General features: G+C 40.5%; 2 protein-coding genes across 4 annotated transcripts; one reads left to right on the forward strand and one right to left on the reverse strand.

Moving 5' to 3' along the window:
- Positions 1–484: 484 nt before the first annotated feature.
- abhd14b (abhydrolase domain containing 14B) lies at positions 485–3710 on the reverse strand. Of its 3 annotated transcripts, none has more exons than XM_020101571.2 (4): positions 3579–3710; positions 2481–2695; positions 2065–2306; positions 485–1378 (listed from the first exon to the last, which is right to left on the reverse strand). In XM_020101571.2, the coding sequence occupies exons 2-4, from the start codon at positions 2692–2694 to the stop codon at positions 1199–1201; spliced, it is 636 nt and encodes a 211-aa protein (XP_019957130.2). In that variant the 5' UTR covers position 2695; positions 3579–3710; the 3' UTR covers positions 485–1198. The 3 variants fall into 3 exon arrangements, with proteins under 3 accessions (XP_019957130.2, XP_069392123.1, XP_019957129.2); XM_069536022.1 differs by having other exon boundaries at positions 3589–3702; XM_020101570.2 differs by having other exon boundaries at positions 3260–3679.
- A 262-nt stretch (positions 3711–3972) lies between these two features.
- mst1 (macrophage stimulating 1) lies at positions 3973–16069 on the forward strand. Its single transcript, XM_020101569.2, has 18 exons — positions 3973–4235; positions 4691–4835; positions 5362–5477; positions 5573–5687; positions 6300–6436; positions 6995–7115; positions 7213–7331; positions 8949–9123; positions 9620–9750; positions 10112–10214; positions 10619–10755; positions 10883–10915; positions 11018–11132; positions 11218–11295; positions 11642–11788; positions 11885–11991; positions 12287–12426; positions 13638–16069. Exons 1-18 carry the CDS (start codon positions 4187–4189, stop codon positions 13797–13799), a joined length of 2130 nt encoding a protein of 709 aa, XP_019957128.1. The 5' UTR covers positions 3973–4186; the 3' UTR covers positions 13800–16069.
- Positions 16070–16380: the final 311 nt, after the last annotated feature.

The following is a 16380-nucleotide window of genomic DNA, read 5'->3' on the forward strand; positions in this document are numbered from 1 at the left end:
GGTGCGTCTCTGTGGGAAAGACACGTGTGTATGTGATTCTGTAGTCTGTAGTCTGGTGCTATGTGACCATGTTTGACAAGTGTGTGAAAAAAATAACATTTAGAGGAAAAAAAGAGTGAAATCAGTCCAATTTTAAGTGAAGTAAAAAAAATATAGGAATACAGCACTGTTGATAAGTTTGAGATCTGAAGTCAAAATGTTTTTTGATTTCTTTTGTTTAATTTCTTGTGCGTATGTGAGTGTGAATGTTTGTGTGTGTGTGTGGAAGATTTCGCTCCTTCTTTTCTGGGCACTGGTCCATGTCGCTCCATTCTTTTGTACAGAAGCTTAAAAAAAAGAAGAGGGCAAAATTTGTAAAATATTGTGTCTGTGACTCCTTGTAAAATATTTTCAAATTGTTTATTACAGAGAATCAGTTATTAAATAATGTTCATATTTTTCACTTCATTTCCGTGTGTGGTGTCTGATTTTTTTCAGAGGGACACAGCGGAGTCATTTATTTCATCTGTTAAAATGAAATTAACAAAATCTAGAAAATGATCAACACTAAATGTGGCTCGATCAGTTGTAAAACAAGTTTTTTTAGTGCAGTATTAAAACAACACAATGTAAGAATTGCTCTCTAGTTCCCCCTGTAGGAGATTTACCAGGTTGGCATCTGTCCTGCATCCTTCAACCTATTTTAGCTCTTACCAATATTCCGATATTCACTCTTCTACAGTTTCTTTCTATTTTCCTCTTCTTCTCCCCTCTGACTATGTCCTCTTTGTTTTCTGCGCCCTCTGCTGTGATGTCCATACTAGAGTTTAGATACCCAAGTCCCAATGGATTAGCCAGGTTCGTTAGATAGATTCGGTCAGGTTAGCCGGACTATCTGATATTTTACGCTGGACATTGCTGGACATTTTACGCTGGACATTAGGGAAAACTGTATTTTTTTCTTGCCGAGAGTAAGATGATGAAGATTAACATCACTGTGTGACTGTGAGAAAAACAAATCTGTGTTTAATGTGGCAGATGATCATTGCTCAGTTAACATATCCACCAAAATGTTGAACTTTTCCTTTAAAAGTCTCCTCGTTAAAAAGTGAGAGTCATAATCAGGTCATACAGGGTGACGTCTGTGTTTATGAGTCATTTCTAATGTCGTAACCCTGACGCCTCCCCGCTCATCTGAGTCATTTCTCAGTGAACAGCTTCACAGCGTGTTGAGGAAGTCTGTGAGAACTTTGTGCCACGTGTCCGGGTCGTCCAGGTAACAGGGATGACCCGCCCCTTTCATCACCACCACGCTGTGATTGGCCAGATTGCTCAGGTTGCGGAGCGACACCTCTCCGAGCTGAGCATCCTGGTCACCGTAGACGATGAGCGATGGGACCTGGAGGAGGAGGTATGAGACGCACAGAAGAAGAAGAAGAAATCCAACCCGTTACTAAAGGGATTTTGAAGATGCCCTACATTTTATTTTTATTAGGTGTGACTGTAAGAACAAAAGTTTAGTAAAAACAAGAGAAGGCAGATCCTAATATTAGCTTTCATCAGCTGTATTTAGATTATTTACTCAAATGTCACAATACCCTGATATAAATGTATTATACCTCCAAGTACAACAACAGATTAATTATTGTATCGCTGAAAAACTGCAGATTAAACAAAAAATGGTAAAATGAGTGGCTGAGATATCTTTACACCGAGGCACCATATTCTGTCAGAGCTGCAGAATCCAATCACAACATTATCTGCTTCTCCAATAAGAGCATTTCCTCATTTCTGTAACTCACTCGTCTCCTTCAGGGTTTATGCACCTTCACTTTGCCATCGCAGAAATTGAATGTTGACAGAGGTTGGAGTTGAATGAAAGTCGTCCGTGAAAGTACAAAGTCCTGATATCTACCCGTCTCATGGTTACATGTAAAAATCCACAGCCTCTTAAAAGGGGACGAGGAAAGTGTTGGAAGTCGCACTTGACATTCATGGTTACTTAAGTTACACTTTAAAGAGTAAATGAAGAGCAAAAAGGAAACTACAAAAGAATTTAAACCAGGGTAATATCCTCGACTGTACCTTCACACTCTGGTACTGCTCTGCTGTGAATTTGTCAGTGCAGATGGGAGCTACAGGGACGTAGGCTCGTATCAGGGCCTGGTGCTGCAGGAGGAAGGGGAGCGAGTACATCCCACTGAGGGACGGGCTAATCACCACCACAGGGCCCAGGCTCAGCTGCTCACACACCTCCTTCAGGAAACTCGCAGGGGCCAGTTCTCCCAGCGGTGCCAGGGCCTCGGCTGACTTAGACTGGCCGAGTCCTGTCGAGAAAGAGGGAGAGCATATGAAGCTGAGTAGATCCCACTTCCTGTTTAAAGAGAGGCCAGATTAACCTGTTCTGTGTTCCAGAGCAGTTGCTCTCTCTGCCTTGTTTGGTATTAAACACATGTATGTGTAGAAGTGAAGAAGACAGAGTTTGTTCCCTCCACACTCACCTGGCAGGTCGATGGCGACCGCACGGCAGCCAGCTTTGGCCAGAGTCTCCAGAGTGCCGATGTTGAGCCAGTTCTCTGATGAGAAACGGATGCCATGCAGGAGTAAAACTGACATCCTCGCTTCCCCGGTGGCAGGTTCACTTTGTCTGTAGAACAGCGGCGCTCTGCAGCTGTCCACCTGCACGCTCCCCTCTGACATCTTCACAGCTGACATCCTGAACACAATAAAACATTTTTACATTACACTGTGTTCACAAGTCAAACCAGATCAAGTTCAATGACAGTGAAAATCCCCAAACCACATATTTATATGAGAGGCCTCTGACATCTGAAAAATAATTGATAATCAGTCAGTCAAAACTAAAATCATTCTGTTACACAGCTGTAACCTGAATAAAAACTTTTATTTGTGGACTATGAAACAAAACAAGTGTTCAATTTTCACAGAATATAGAAATAATCTACAAAAAACATTGATAGGCTAATCAACAACAATGTTGTTTTATATTATATTAAGTTAATATTCCACCACAATATGTATAAAGGTAAAAATTAAAATAAAAGGGCAAATAAAATATAGATACTGATATTTGTGTAATGTATTTATCATTAGTAATAGCAGTAGTAGTGCAGTTATTGGTTTACAGTACATATATACACATAAATGAATATAATTGGTATAATTATTCATTCTTACTATGTACTATTACGTAGTGATAAATCCAAATACTAAAATGAGGCCATATAAACAAATAAATAATCGAGTGGCAGATGCTCACATCAGCAAAGCAGCCAAGTTGATTTCCTTCCCTTCAATCATTTCTGTGCTTGATGAAGATTCGTAGTAAACAACAACTTTTGGATTTGATTGCACAGATTGTTCCTGCTCATCTGCTCCACACACGTATTATTGATTGATTGATTGATTGCTTGATTTGTTGTGATCAGTTTGCAGCGGAGACGTGTGCTCCTGCACAGCAGCTGCTGCAGGTTCAAGCCTCAGAGCAAAGTTCAGATCTGATTCACTTTATTTGAATTTACTCTCAATTCTTTCATCACAAATAGATCATTCACGAAACACGATCAGACTTCTCTCACCTGAACTCACTCTGCGGAAACGAGACCGAAAGCTGCAGCAGCACAGTCTGTGCTTGTAGTTTTTAAAACCACAGCTGAAGCTTCACTTTATTTCCTGGAAAACAGGAGGAGGAGGAAGAAAAAAAGAACTTCTTGAAACCAACATACTGCCGCCTATCGTTTGTTTGGAGAACTGCTTTTATTTTGGCAGCAAAATTAAAAACCCCTCTGACACAAACCTGTTGTTTTGTGTGTGTGCAGGGTGTTTGGTTTAATCTTCTGGAACTTTGTAGTCACAGACAGTGGAGGAGCATGAGGAAAAAAAAAAGTGCATGGACATGTGTCACTGCTCATTAATGATTGATGCATGTATTGATTGGCTGTGTGTTGGGGGATTAGGGCCTCTGTGTGTTTGAGTTAGTGTGCAGTATTTGTGTGTGTGTGTGGGTCGTTGTGTTGAATTCTGTGTTTTCTGTGGGGGGTTTTCGCCGGGGATTTTTCCTCTCCCTCTCCTTTATCAGGTCAACCTGTGATCGAACATTTAATCCTTAAACCCAAATCGTCAGTCTGTGCTCTCGGGCTGCTTCTCTCCAGTATTATCTCTTTATCTTCCACACAACACACCAACCATGAAGCTGCTGCTGTCCTGCATTCTGCTGACTGTCCCACTGGTCACTGGTAAGAGATATTTACTTTTATTTGAAATGACTCTGAAAGTTTTAATCATCTGAATTGCCGTGAGGACAGTGACGTCTTTTATGTGTTTTGACAGCAGCAGATTTTGTGTGAAAGCCTCTGGTCACTGTCGTCTTCTAAGATTAGTGATCGAGTTACAAAAAATGAAGAAACCCTTAAAATACAGCCTATCATTTATCTTACATGTATTGTTTTTCTTTTTTGGGGTTATTTTTTTTTTTTTATTGTTGTATTTGTGTTGGCAGTTGTGTTTTTTTCTGGACTCACAAACCAGCAGCTGTGTGTCCAAAGGTTATATGTGTGTAGGCTCGGGCCCAAATGATGCAGTTGGTATAAGTTAGCACCTGCAGCCTCGGTTGGACCAGGACTTACGTGTAGGTTACAAAGACACAGTCCAGGCAGTGATCCGTGGTTCTGGTTCTGTTGTGTGTGAACAGGGTACCGCAGCCCCCTGAATGACTTCCAGCGCTCTGAGGGCCGAGAGCTGGTTCCTACCGCCTGGAACTCAGCTCGGGTGTTGATGTTCCTGGGACTGAACCTGGAGGAGTGTGCCACACGCTGCTCTCAGTCACTGGACTGCAGGTATCCACCTTAAAAAACCTTTATCCCGCAGGTTGGGATATTTATCAGAGACTGACCAATATGGATATGTGGGGGCCGATGCTGATGGTTAAAAAAAATTCTATACCAATAAATCAACGACATAGGCCCATACATATAAATTAAGGATTTGCATTGATTTCTGAAGGGATTTTCACACCTACCTTGTTTGGGTTCAGACCTTCGGACTTTTCAGTTTAGTTCAAACTAAAATAACAGACGTTTAGTCGGACCTTAAGACTTGGGCTCTGTCCAGATCAAACTGAGCCATGGTTTGGTTTGTTTGCAGAGTGAAATAACTTCTCGGGACATTTCTGACTTGCAGAGGTATAGCAGGAAGTTGACACAGCATCAAACAATAGAAGGGGACAAAGAAGCAAAAGCAGCTCAGTGTTAGTTGCTGTTGATGAGCTTTCAGTCCCATCACATGATCTTCATCGGCAGATGTTGTTCAGTTTGTTCCCAGTGATGTAAAGAACTCTGACATGAAAATCTCCCTCACCACCAGAGCGTTCAACTACGAGACACGTCCCGTCGTCACCTGTAAGCACCTGCCCTGGGTGGGAGACGGCAGCAACGCGGAGGTGAAGAGAAACGTGAACTGTGACCTTTACGAGAAGAAGGGTAAGATTCAGGTGTGCTCACACTGTGTGACGTCGTGGAGATTAATGTGATGTGTCGGACTGGAGTTGTTTAACCGATCGTGTGTTATTGTGAAGTGTACGTCAGGAAGTGCATCGTGGCAAAAGGAGAAGACTACCGGGGGAAAGTGTTCACCACAAAGAGTGGTCTCACCTGCCAACAGTGGTGGTCCAAGTTTCCTCATGACCACAGGTGAGATACTCTGAGGAATACTACATTACAGTAGTTACATTACACTGACGTTGTAGACTTTCATACTGCTCATGAACGATGTTCATATCCACACTGGATGAAAGACTCTTTTAATACATGAGCAACATATTGTAGAACCATGCAACGGGTCAGAGACAGTTGGTATCAGCCAAGTTCGCCTGGACACAAATTATTAATTTATTGTCACTGAATCTCTTTTGTCCAAAAATGTATTATAATAGCAAACTGAATTGTAAGGATTGTAAGCAATGTTGTGCACAACTTGTTATTACCTCCACCAAGGAGGTTATGTTTTCATCTGCATATGGTTGTTAGTTAGTTTAAGCAAAAACTACTGGTGAGGAAAGAACCTATTCAATTTTGCCGTTGATCTGGTTCAGGAGGCAGATATTGGAATTCTCTTTTCACTTTCTTCAACCAGTTTTAATATGTCTGAGGCATGTTTCTTCATTTTGTTGATGAGTTTATAAAACTGTACTGGTTTCCCCTCACAGCTAGAGACAGAGCTGGAGCGGAACACTACAGATATGTGTCCTAATAATCCGTCTGCAGTGAATAATAACTCACTGTAAACCTGTCTGTCTGTCTCAGGTGGACTCCCACAACTGCAAATGGCCTGGAGCTGAACTACTGCAGGAATCCAGACGGGGATCGAATCGGTCCGTGGTGCTACACCACAGATCCTGAGCGACGCTATGAAGGCTGCAACATTCCCCAGTGCAAGGATGGTAGATGCAGATCAAACATCTTTACCAATTTCCCAGGGAATGATTCATAGATCAGGGACATTAAGAGAACTGACGTCTAGGAGTGTGTGAAATTTGGTGCAGCTGGATTTAATTTAAGGGGACTTTGGGGCCTTGATGGAGGTATGTGTTCTATAAAGCTGAGACAGAAATAATTCTGGATACAAATAATCAGTTAACATCAGGTGCAGATGAAAAGTAGTTGGAGATTATTAGAATAATTTCCTGTTAATATTTAGTACATTTTTACATGTGCGTATGCTTTAAAATAGAGAAAGACATTTTTCCATATTTGCACATTTAGCAGACTTAATGTTCACTGACTATAAGAGTTGTTCAAGTAAAAGAAGGCTGCAATTATAAAGCATACAATTAAAACACAGTCTACATTCCCCTTGTAATTAGGAGCAAATTACAGTATTTTCCATGAACCTGCTAAGAAACTATATGAGTTCATTTATTATGAGAGCTGTAAAATAACATTGATCCTGTGTTTGTGTGACACCTCTGACTTTGATACTGGAATGTTGCTGTTTGCAGAGGTTTGCATCACATGTAACGGAGAGGACTACAGAGGGCAGGTCGACCACACTGTGAACGGCAGAGAGTGTCAGCGATGGGACCAGCAGTATCCTCACCAACACATCTACCAGCCGGAAAAGTACACAACCACATCACATGACCTGATGAGACTAAAATGGATTGTATGAATTATGTTAGCAGTGATCTGTGTCACACCACACGTTTGTATTTTTCAGGTATCCTGATAAAAGTTTAGATGATAACTACTGTCGTAACCCTGATGCCTCCCCGGAGCCCTGGTGTTACACCACAGACCCTGAGGTGGAGAGAGAGAACTGCGAGATCAGCAAGTGCAGTAAGATGATGGTTTTCTTATAGACATCATGAATGCTCATAATAAGTTGTTCCCACTTTATTAACAAAATGAGAATAAATGAGGATTTCCTTTTATCTTCAGTGGCCGAGAATAATTATCTTTGGGTGTTGGACAGTTGTGAAAAATCTTATTTAAAAAATGTTTTTATGACCATTTATTATGAATCAGCAGATGGCTCAAGTAAGACGTTTTGTATCATATCATTGGATTAGACCTTCTGGGTTGTTCCTGTTGTTTTTTTTGCCTGTGTTTTTTCATTAGTTCATGATTTGGGCTAAATCGATTCAATTCCTGTGGCATTTGGAAACACGGTGGGAATAAGGAATCTCATTAAGTGGCTGTAATTAAATTTAGAAAAATCACCTTTGTGGTGTTTGTGCAAATGACTTCCCAGATTGTGAGACATTTCAGAATTGCCTGCACAGAGTCATTTTGATTTTGGGCTAAATGTGGCTAAAGTGTGCTAATGTTTGTCAGGAATTCAAGCTCTGCTTCGTCTCTCAGTGTCTCAGGTTAATTAAAGGTTAATTAGAATGTGTTTATTTCATTTATTTCTCTTTATGCAGCTTATTTTAACCTGTTTTTCCATTTTCTCTGCTAAACTGTGATAGAGCTGTCATCAGCACTAACAATTATCATACAAATAAACAGCAAATCACAATGTAAAGGCATAAAGAATAGTTTGTTATGTGGTTTTTAAAATTATGTTTAAATTAAAAATCAATACCTTTGGGTCAATGTTTCCACGGTTTTGAAGTTGAGTCTACTAAGTACATTTTTGTAATGCTTTTGTTTTCAGGGTAGTCTCACTGAGAAGCAGCTTGTCTTTACAGCGATGCTCTGGTCGCATTATAGACACATTCATACCTGGAATACACACTTTGTTCCCTAAATGTAATCCTGCCAGTCTGGGGATTGATCTGTGATCTTCTAGTCACAAGCTTGCTCCTCTAACCTTCAGGACACTGGCTCTCATTCAATAATTGATACGACAAACAGAATCAAATGCTGAACCTTTATCTCCAGAACATGAACAAATAAATATACAGGGCATCGGAGTTTCTACAGGAGTTGTGTAAAATGAGACTGAGAGCAGAGATCAGTGCAGGCTGAAAGTCTGTAGTGATAGCACCATCTTGTGGTGTAGCTAGAAAAATAAATCACTGCCCTGGGATTCATTTTACTGTAAAACTTTACTGGTGGAAGAACAACTTCGGATCACTGACACAGACATAAAGAAATAAAACGGATTTCCTTAAGATTCACAATCATCCTGGTCTTATCACCCCACAGTAAGAATTATCCTTAGATCACCATGGATTTATGAAAAAGAAAATAGTTTCATCATATGAATTAAATTGTTTCACATAAAAATGTTCAGTCTGAGAGCTACTCAGCTTTAGTGCTGGGATAGTGAAAGAATTACAATTACATACAATTACATGGGTTGTAACATTCACCGAATGTTCTCTTCTCCTTTATCCGCGAAGAGTCCTGCTAGGTGTGTTCACATCATCCAACAATCAACCTCTGTTTCATCCAAAGAAAAATTGTAACACTAATTCATTCTGTTTCATTTTGCTCCTTTCTGCCCAGCTGAAGTTCGTGTTGAGAAACGTCAGCGCTCCAGCTTCACCACCAACTGTTTCCGCGGCCGAGGCGAGGATTACCGGGGTAAAGTCAACGAGACGACGTCGGGTATCTCCTGCCAGAGGTGGGATGCTCAGCATCCTCACGAGCATCCCTTCTACCCAAACACATATGAGTGCAAGTAGGTACAAAAAACTGCATGAGGAAGGAAAGGGAATAAAAGTTGAGTGTGTTTGACAAGTGTGTTTAAAAGGTGAAAGTGCTTTGGGGTCAGTCCCATCACTTATTGCCTGTTAGTTTGAGAAAGTGCTCTGTTTGCTTCACATGAATATTAATGTCAAGATGTCATTGCAGTGAAATTTCCTGTGATCTTATTTTCCTGCTGACAGTTGACAGAGGATGATAGATGGTCAGCAGCTCCACATTAAAGAGCCGCTCGCTCTCTGAGTGGCAATTATGGATGTGAAATGAATATTAAACTTATTTGTGAGGCAGGGAACACTTATCCTGCCAAAACCCATTATTGGCTGTCTTCTGTTTTTAGTAGAAGTGTTGGTGTAATCTTCATATGACCAAATGAATGGGACTAGAGAAATGTAGCATGTGTGGTCATTTAATGCATCAGTGATGAGACTGATGAGGCTGATGATGGTCACTGTGTGTTGCACCTCATCCAGGGGCTTGGAGGAGAACTACTGTCGGAACCCAGATGGGTCGGAGGCTCCCTGGTGCTTCACATCTGTGCCAGAGATGAGGACGGCGCTCTGCTTACAGATCAAACGCTGTGCCGATGACATAGAAGCCGAGGGTACAGATCCTTCTTTTCAGATTTTAGCACACAAGATGAATTCAGTGAACATTGTAGATAACTGTCAACATCAGTGGATTAAGATGAGTCTCTGTCTAATATGTAGAGTATTTATGAGCAGAGCTTTAAGCAGGATTCTGGAGATACAGAGGTCATGAATACAAACTTACTTTTTGTTTAACTTATACAGTTACATGTTCATGTAAAATATATATTTTCTGTGTATATTATTGGTCTTTTTAACATGAACAGTGCTCATTGAAGAAGTGCTCTTATATGGTCGGATGGGCATAGAACTGAAACCTTTATTTTTTATGTGCTTCCTTGTCACTGACATGATGATGTTGTTGTTTCTTCTCAGATTGCTACCACGAAAATGGAAAAAACTACAGAGGAATGGTTCGTAAGACCCGCAAGGGAATCACCTGCCAGAAATGGAACGTTAATACACCTCACCGGACCAAGTACGCCAACCATTGATATGTAACATCACATAATACACTGGAAATAGTCCAAATGCCACAAAACACTTCCAGTGTTGTTTTGAAGAACACTAGAAACGTAAAAGTAATCATTGATGTTGGTAAAACTCCACCAAACTAATAAAATAAGAAAATAATAGATTTTGCTGTCTCTAAATTAAGTTTTATATCAGTATTACCATTAGATATATTTATTTCTTTTATAATAAATTGTCCTTCAAAGATTAGGATAAAGTGCATTCTGGACATAGCGTAAAGTTGAGCCTCTGATGCTGCCAGCCATGAGAATCGTTCCACTAAAGAAAAATTGAAATAGAAAATTCACTCTGCTTATTTGTGACATTTATGAGCTGCCTATAACAAAATCAATCTGTGTGATTTTCCAGGATAAACACAAGGACACATCCTGAGGCCAATCTGACAGAGAATTACTGTCGTAACCCAGATGGGGACCAGCATGGACCCTGGTGCTACACCACTGACCCCAAAACTGAGTTTGACTACTGTGCCATTAAACAGTGTGGTACAGACACACAGCTCTACTCTCTCTGTCTACTTTAAGATCTTTATCTCAGTGAAAATTCATCTAGAGCCTCTGTTTTCTGACAGGCAATTTAACGATTCATCTGTTTCATGATGTTTTCAAACAGCTGGAGAGAAAGTGTCCCTGACTGATCCAGAAGGTTCGTCTCTGACTGAAATTGAAGCAAGATTTCGAAGTTGACAACAAGCGTCCTTGTCTATTATTGCCATCATATTTCATCTTTGCTCTCTCCTTAACACAGAGGAGGTTGAGTTTAGTGAGTGTGGAAAGAGAGAGGACCGTGCCCAGAGTAGCAGGCTGCGTATCGTGAACGGGGTTCCTGGAAACTCGCCATGGACAGTGAGCCTCAGAGACAGGTGAGTCTGGGAGAATACAGTATATCCACAAACTGGTTAAACACACTGAGCTGTGCTGTTTGTGAACTTTGACATCTGTGTGCAGGAAAGGAAACCATTTCTGTGGAGGATCCTTGGTTGACTCCAGATGGGTGATCAGCACCAAGCAGTGCTTCTCCTCTTGGTAAGCTTTATTCATTTAAAGGTTTTTAAGGCACAACCAATTAGCATCAGTGGATTCGTTTGAATTCGTGAACAGCCGGTTGCAAACAGCAAACTACTAAAAGAAGTTCGCAGAAAACATGTATGCTGAGGTGTAAAACAAAACAAGATGTTTTCGCCTTGCTTACTGCCGCCATTACCTCTTTGAAAGATAGTTTGTCAAAAATGCACAATAAATCATGGCCATGACCAAGTGCCTGCAAAACTAATAATATTCCCTTCAGGTTTGGTGGTATTTTGTGTTGGCTACTGACAGACTTGCATGCTAAACTATGATGGCTCACATAATACTTGTTACATGTTTGTAGCTACGTAGACCTGCCTGGTTACTCGGCCATGATGGGAACACTGTTTCGCGATCCACAAGAAGGAGAGCCCGGCGTGCAAACCATCCCTCTCACCAAGATCGTCTGTGGACCCTCTGAATCTCAGCTGGTCATGCTACAACTGGAATAGTGTGTACTGACAAAGGGTCCCCGGCACACACACACACACACACACTCAGACATACCATTAGTTTCCCCCTGACTCCCTCTTCTCTCTTTTTGTAGTCCTGCCCAGTTTAATGAGCGTGTCTCGCAGATCTGCCTCCCTCCTGAGCGCTACATTGTGGCTGAGGGGACAACCTGTGAGATCGCAGGATGGGGTGAGACAAAAGGCAAGTGTAATCCTTTAGCTATGATAACTCGCTGCTGAATTCACTACACGCTGCGATTCATGCAACTACAACATGCTTTCTTTTGCAATAATTAATAATAGATTCCCAGGAACAAGCATCTTGTTTTTGCCCTTGAAGTAATGTTGCCTCTTAATGAGAAAGCTATTCACACCATTGAGCAACAGATGGCATTGCTATTTACAGAACTGTTCAACATCTGTCCACCTTTTATTTCTTTTCCTCCATCTCTCTCAGTTCGCCGCTAACTCCTTCTTCCTTCTCGTTGTTTTTCAAGGGACTGGAGATTCGACCGTACTCAACGTGGCCCACATACCAGTTCTTAGCAACAGGGAATGCAACCAGTACTTCAGAGGTCGTGTTCGTGAGAATGAGATGTGCACAAGCTCGTTCCAGGGTGGAGTAGGTGCCTGTGAGGTAGGTGTCCATGCACAGTACAGTTTCAAAGCTTTAACATAAATTTTGTAGGAAATGATTGTAGTTGTGGGTGAATCACTGACTATTTACTTTTTTTTGTATTTTGACATTTGCCTTTAACAAATATATAGGTAATAGTAAAGACAGGAAACTGAGGGTAAAAAAGAGGTATGATGGGTAATAGAGGTTCTCATCCAGTATAAAACCAGAAACGTTGTTAATATAATGGTGGGCTATACATCCTACATGAAACCAAAACACAGACCATTTTCTCTGATGTATTCTACGTTCGCAATGGCATTAAAGGAATAGTTCAGAATTTGTCTCTTTCTTCCAGATTAGTATATTTCTACCTAAATAAGTGGGTATATGTAGGTTTTTTAATCTTGAGTGAACATGCTAAAAAAAGGCAATCGACCTCTTTTCCAAAGCCAGTAGAGAAGTTTGCCTTTCTGCTTTTTTAAATCTAGTAAGTCACGTTTGACGTCACAAACGTGCCGGAAACTGAGAGATGCTTCTCTCCCTCTTACCAGTGTTGCATCTTGCAAACTACAAAGGAAAACTGCTGTGACTCATTCTCAAGATGAAATACGTTCCCAGGATGTAAAGGACAATATACAGAAACCATTTCATAATGTTGTGCAGAAACATTGCAGCATCAGGGTCTAGACTGTTGAAATAAAGAAGGAGAAATTAGCATGTTCACCCAGATGATTCCATCACTGCAAAACAGCAAAAACAGCACTAATGGCATCAAGGTTGTTTGCTTATATGTGAACTTCAGGTAGGCAGTTAGGTTGTGTTAACTCTGGAGCCACATTTAGTTAGTGTCCCCTCTTTTCAGGCTTCATGCTAAGCTAAGCTAACAGGATGCTGGCCGAAGTTTTATGTTTACTCTACAGACATGAGCATATTATTGATCTTCTCACTGAACTCCCAGCTAACAAATGTTCAACTATTCCTTTAATGACATATGCCAAAATGGGACAAGAATAAGTTTTTTGAATGTTCATGGTGAAGAAAATCTTTTGATGATTAAAATCCCTATAAGCAAAGACTGTGCAGCTATTTATACGTTCCTATAAATCAAACACATCCACCATTTGGCTAATGGAGGTGGACTGGACAAGATGTTTCCAACCTCAGCAGTGACAGTCAGTCATAACAGAGACAAATAATGAGTCCGGAGTGTTGTTCCTGTGCGTCTGCAGAGAGACTACGGCGGCCCTTTGGCGTGTCAAAACAGTGACTGCTGGGTACTCGAGGGTGTGATCATCCCCATGAGGCGCTGCGGACACCGGGGCCAGCCCAACATCTTCATTCGTGTCTCCGTCTACGTTGACTGGATCAAGAAGGTCATGGAGATGGCGTAAGACTCAGATACTGACGTCCAATAAGAAACTTAACCAATCCATTTTCAACCTGGAGCAGTTTTGTTCTGTTGCCCATTTACACTTTTTCTTCTCAGTTATTTCTTTTACAATTAAAACTATAAATAATACATCGAAATGCATCATCACATTTGTTCACATCAGTTTTTCTTTGCATGGGATTTAACTTTAATTATTGTTTTGATAAAAAGTTGTAGAAAACATTGCAGAAAGTCAAGCTCCAAGTAGATTTTTATGTACATTTACATTAAGTTAATTCCTTTAACTAGAGCAAATAACATTAGGTGCATCAGCAGAGTCATTTAAATTCATGAGCTGTCTGTTGTATGCAGCCAAAGATCTGCAAGACAGAACAAACCCAAAACATTTATATTTCAAAAGCACAATCATGTAAGCATGAGGAGTCGAGCAGAGATGATTGAGTATAAAATGTGTCAGAAAAGGCAAAAGAATAAAAACAAAATCAAAAAGCCACTGAGGTGCCTGAGGAGTTAATGTTATGCAGGAAAGAAGTCCATTGTCCAGGCAGGCGTCACATTAAGTGGGCGTTACGTTTACATTTTTGCAAACAAACAAACCAAACTACCCATACATATTTAATCACCTGGTGCCCAGTACCTTCAAAACAAAAGCATAAACTACCAAAAATAACCAAAATTACAATCATTGTAAAGGCATAATCTGACTAGTTCTATTAAACAAAACAAAGAACTAAATAAACACCATCAAACACAAGAGAAAACAGTAGATAGCTCCAACAAAATGCATGTGAGGTTATTCAAATGTATCTTCATTTCAACAGCCCTGATTAAACCGCATGTTAACTTTTAAAAAGTGTTTTTACTCACTATATTTGAGCTGCAAGCTCTTTTGCAGTGTACAGTATTTATCAGAAAGCATTGGCTAGGAAAACCTGTTTTCTGTGATTACAATGTTGTTTTACCATATAGTCATTAATGATTTGTTTATACACCAACCTTTACTGATGCGTGCCCACAGCAGGAGTTGCTTTAATACATTACATCTGCTCACAATCAAATTATAGTCTTTAGACAATTTATTAAATGTTTACATGCGGCCCGTAAATGCTTTAATTGCCACATTTTTTTATTTCTTCACCATAAACGAGAACGATTCGAGGATCAAGACTAATTGTAGCCCCTCAGGTCCAGAGGATAATGACAGGAGCTGATAATAGAGGAGGTGTGCAGGGTTTTCAGAACAATTTTTAAGTCCCTAACATCCCGTAGAAATGCACCCTTTACCACAAAACTGTACGCCTCCCCTCCCTCTCCCCTGGCAGTGAATGGAGCTCCAAAATACCTTCTTTGCCCCCAGCCTCTAAAAGAAATCCCTCCTCTGCCTTGTCTTTTGATGCCTGCCCCCACCTCTAAAGACATGCCTTTGTGCCTTATGCAGAACTGTATGCGCTGCACATTCTTTCTAGTTCTATAGGAGGATTTTTGTAACCCGGTCCTGATGAGCCCACGGAATTCAGCTTAAATAAACCTCAAGATCAGAGTCCAACCGAATCTCAGACACACCAGCCTGCAGAAGGCCACTGAACTCTCTCTCTCTGTCTGACGCACACACATTCGCACAATTTTCTCTAATGCAAACCTCCCGCCCCGTTCTCTCTTACTTCCCATTATATTTCTCCCTTTCTTTGTCTTTGTAATTTTCACACTGTCTCTTTTCTTTTGTCGTGAATAAGAAGAAAAGTTTTTGCAGGGATGGGAACTAATAACACCAAAGTGTCCACCATGTTCTCAGCTCATAATGATGGGCTATTATCTCCCTGCGCTTTATGGCATTTGTAAATGACAGTTAATATTTTTAATCATCATTCTGTTCAGCATTTTCATTTAGTAATATTTCTAGTGGATGACTAATCAAATCCATATATGACTGCTTGTTCTCAGCAACGGTTGCAAAAAGGCTTCTGGGAAAGGCTGACTGAAATCTTTGTAATAAGTGCAGCTTCAAGAATATGCAAATGTTTTCTTTGTCCTTACCTCAGCCAACGGAGGTTTTGTTTTCACCCTGTGTGTTTCTTTGTTGGTTGTTTGTATTAAAGATAACACACAATAAACAACTAAACAGATTACACAACTTGGTGAAAGGATGTGGTATGAGTCAGGGAAGAAACTATTACATTTTGGTGCAGATCCAGGAATTTTTGTCACTTTTTTGACATGATGGATGATGGTGTTTTAAAACGAAGAAAATAAAATTCAGCCACATTTAGGGAACTGATGTTTGCGTGTGTGCAATTTGTTGCAGCTTGAGTGAATTTAAAGGAACATTTATGTTTAAGCATCTTATGGTAATGATTCGAGAAATCATGTAAAGGCTAAAGAAGATAAACACTTTACCTTATGTGTTTGTTTTGTGTTTAAATGTAGTATTCTGGTCTCACATGATATTATTCTGTTCCTGCAAACCATCTAAATGAAACATCTCTCTCTGTAACCTAAAGCTTTATGTTTCTGGTCTGATGCCAGCATGTTCACCTGACATGACTCCACGAACAGTCCCTGGAATGTGTTTTCACCGAGGCTCA

This window comes from Paralichthys olivaceus, chromosome 2 (genome assembly GCF_024713975.1).
Source record: "Paralichthys olivaceus isolate ysfri-2021 chromosome 2, ASM2471397v2, whole genome shotgun sequence".
In the NCBI taxonomy this organism is placed as follows: Eukaryota; Metazoa; Chordata; class Actinopteri; order Pleuronectiformes; family Paralichthyidae; genus Paralichthys; species Paralichthys olivaceus.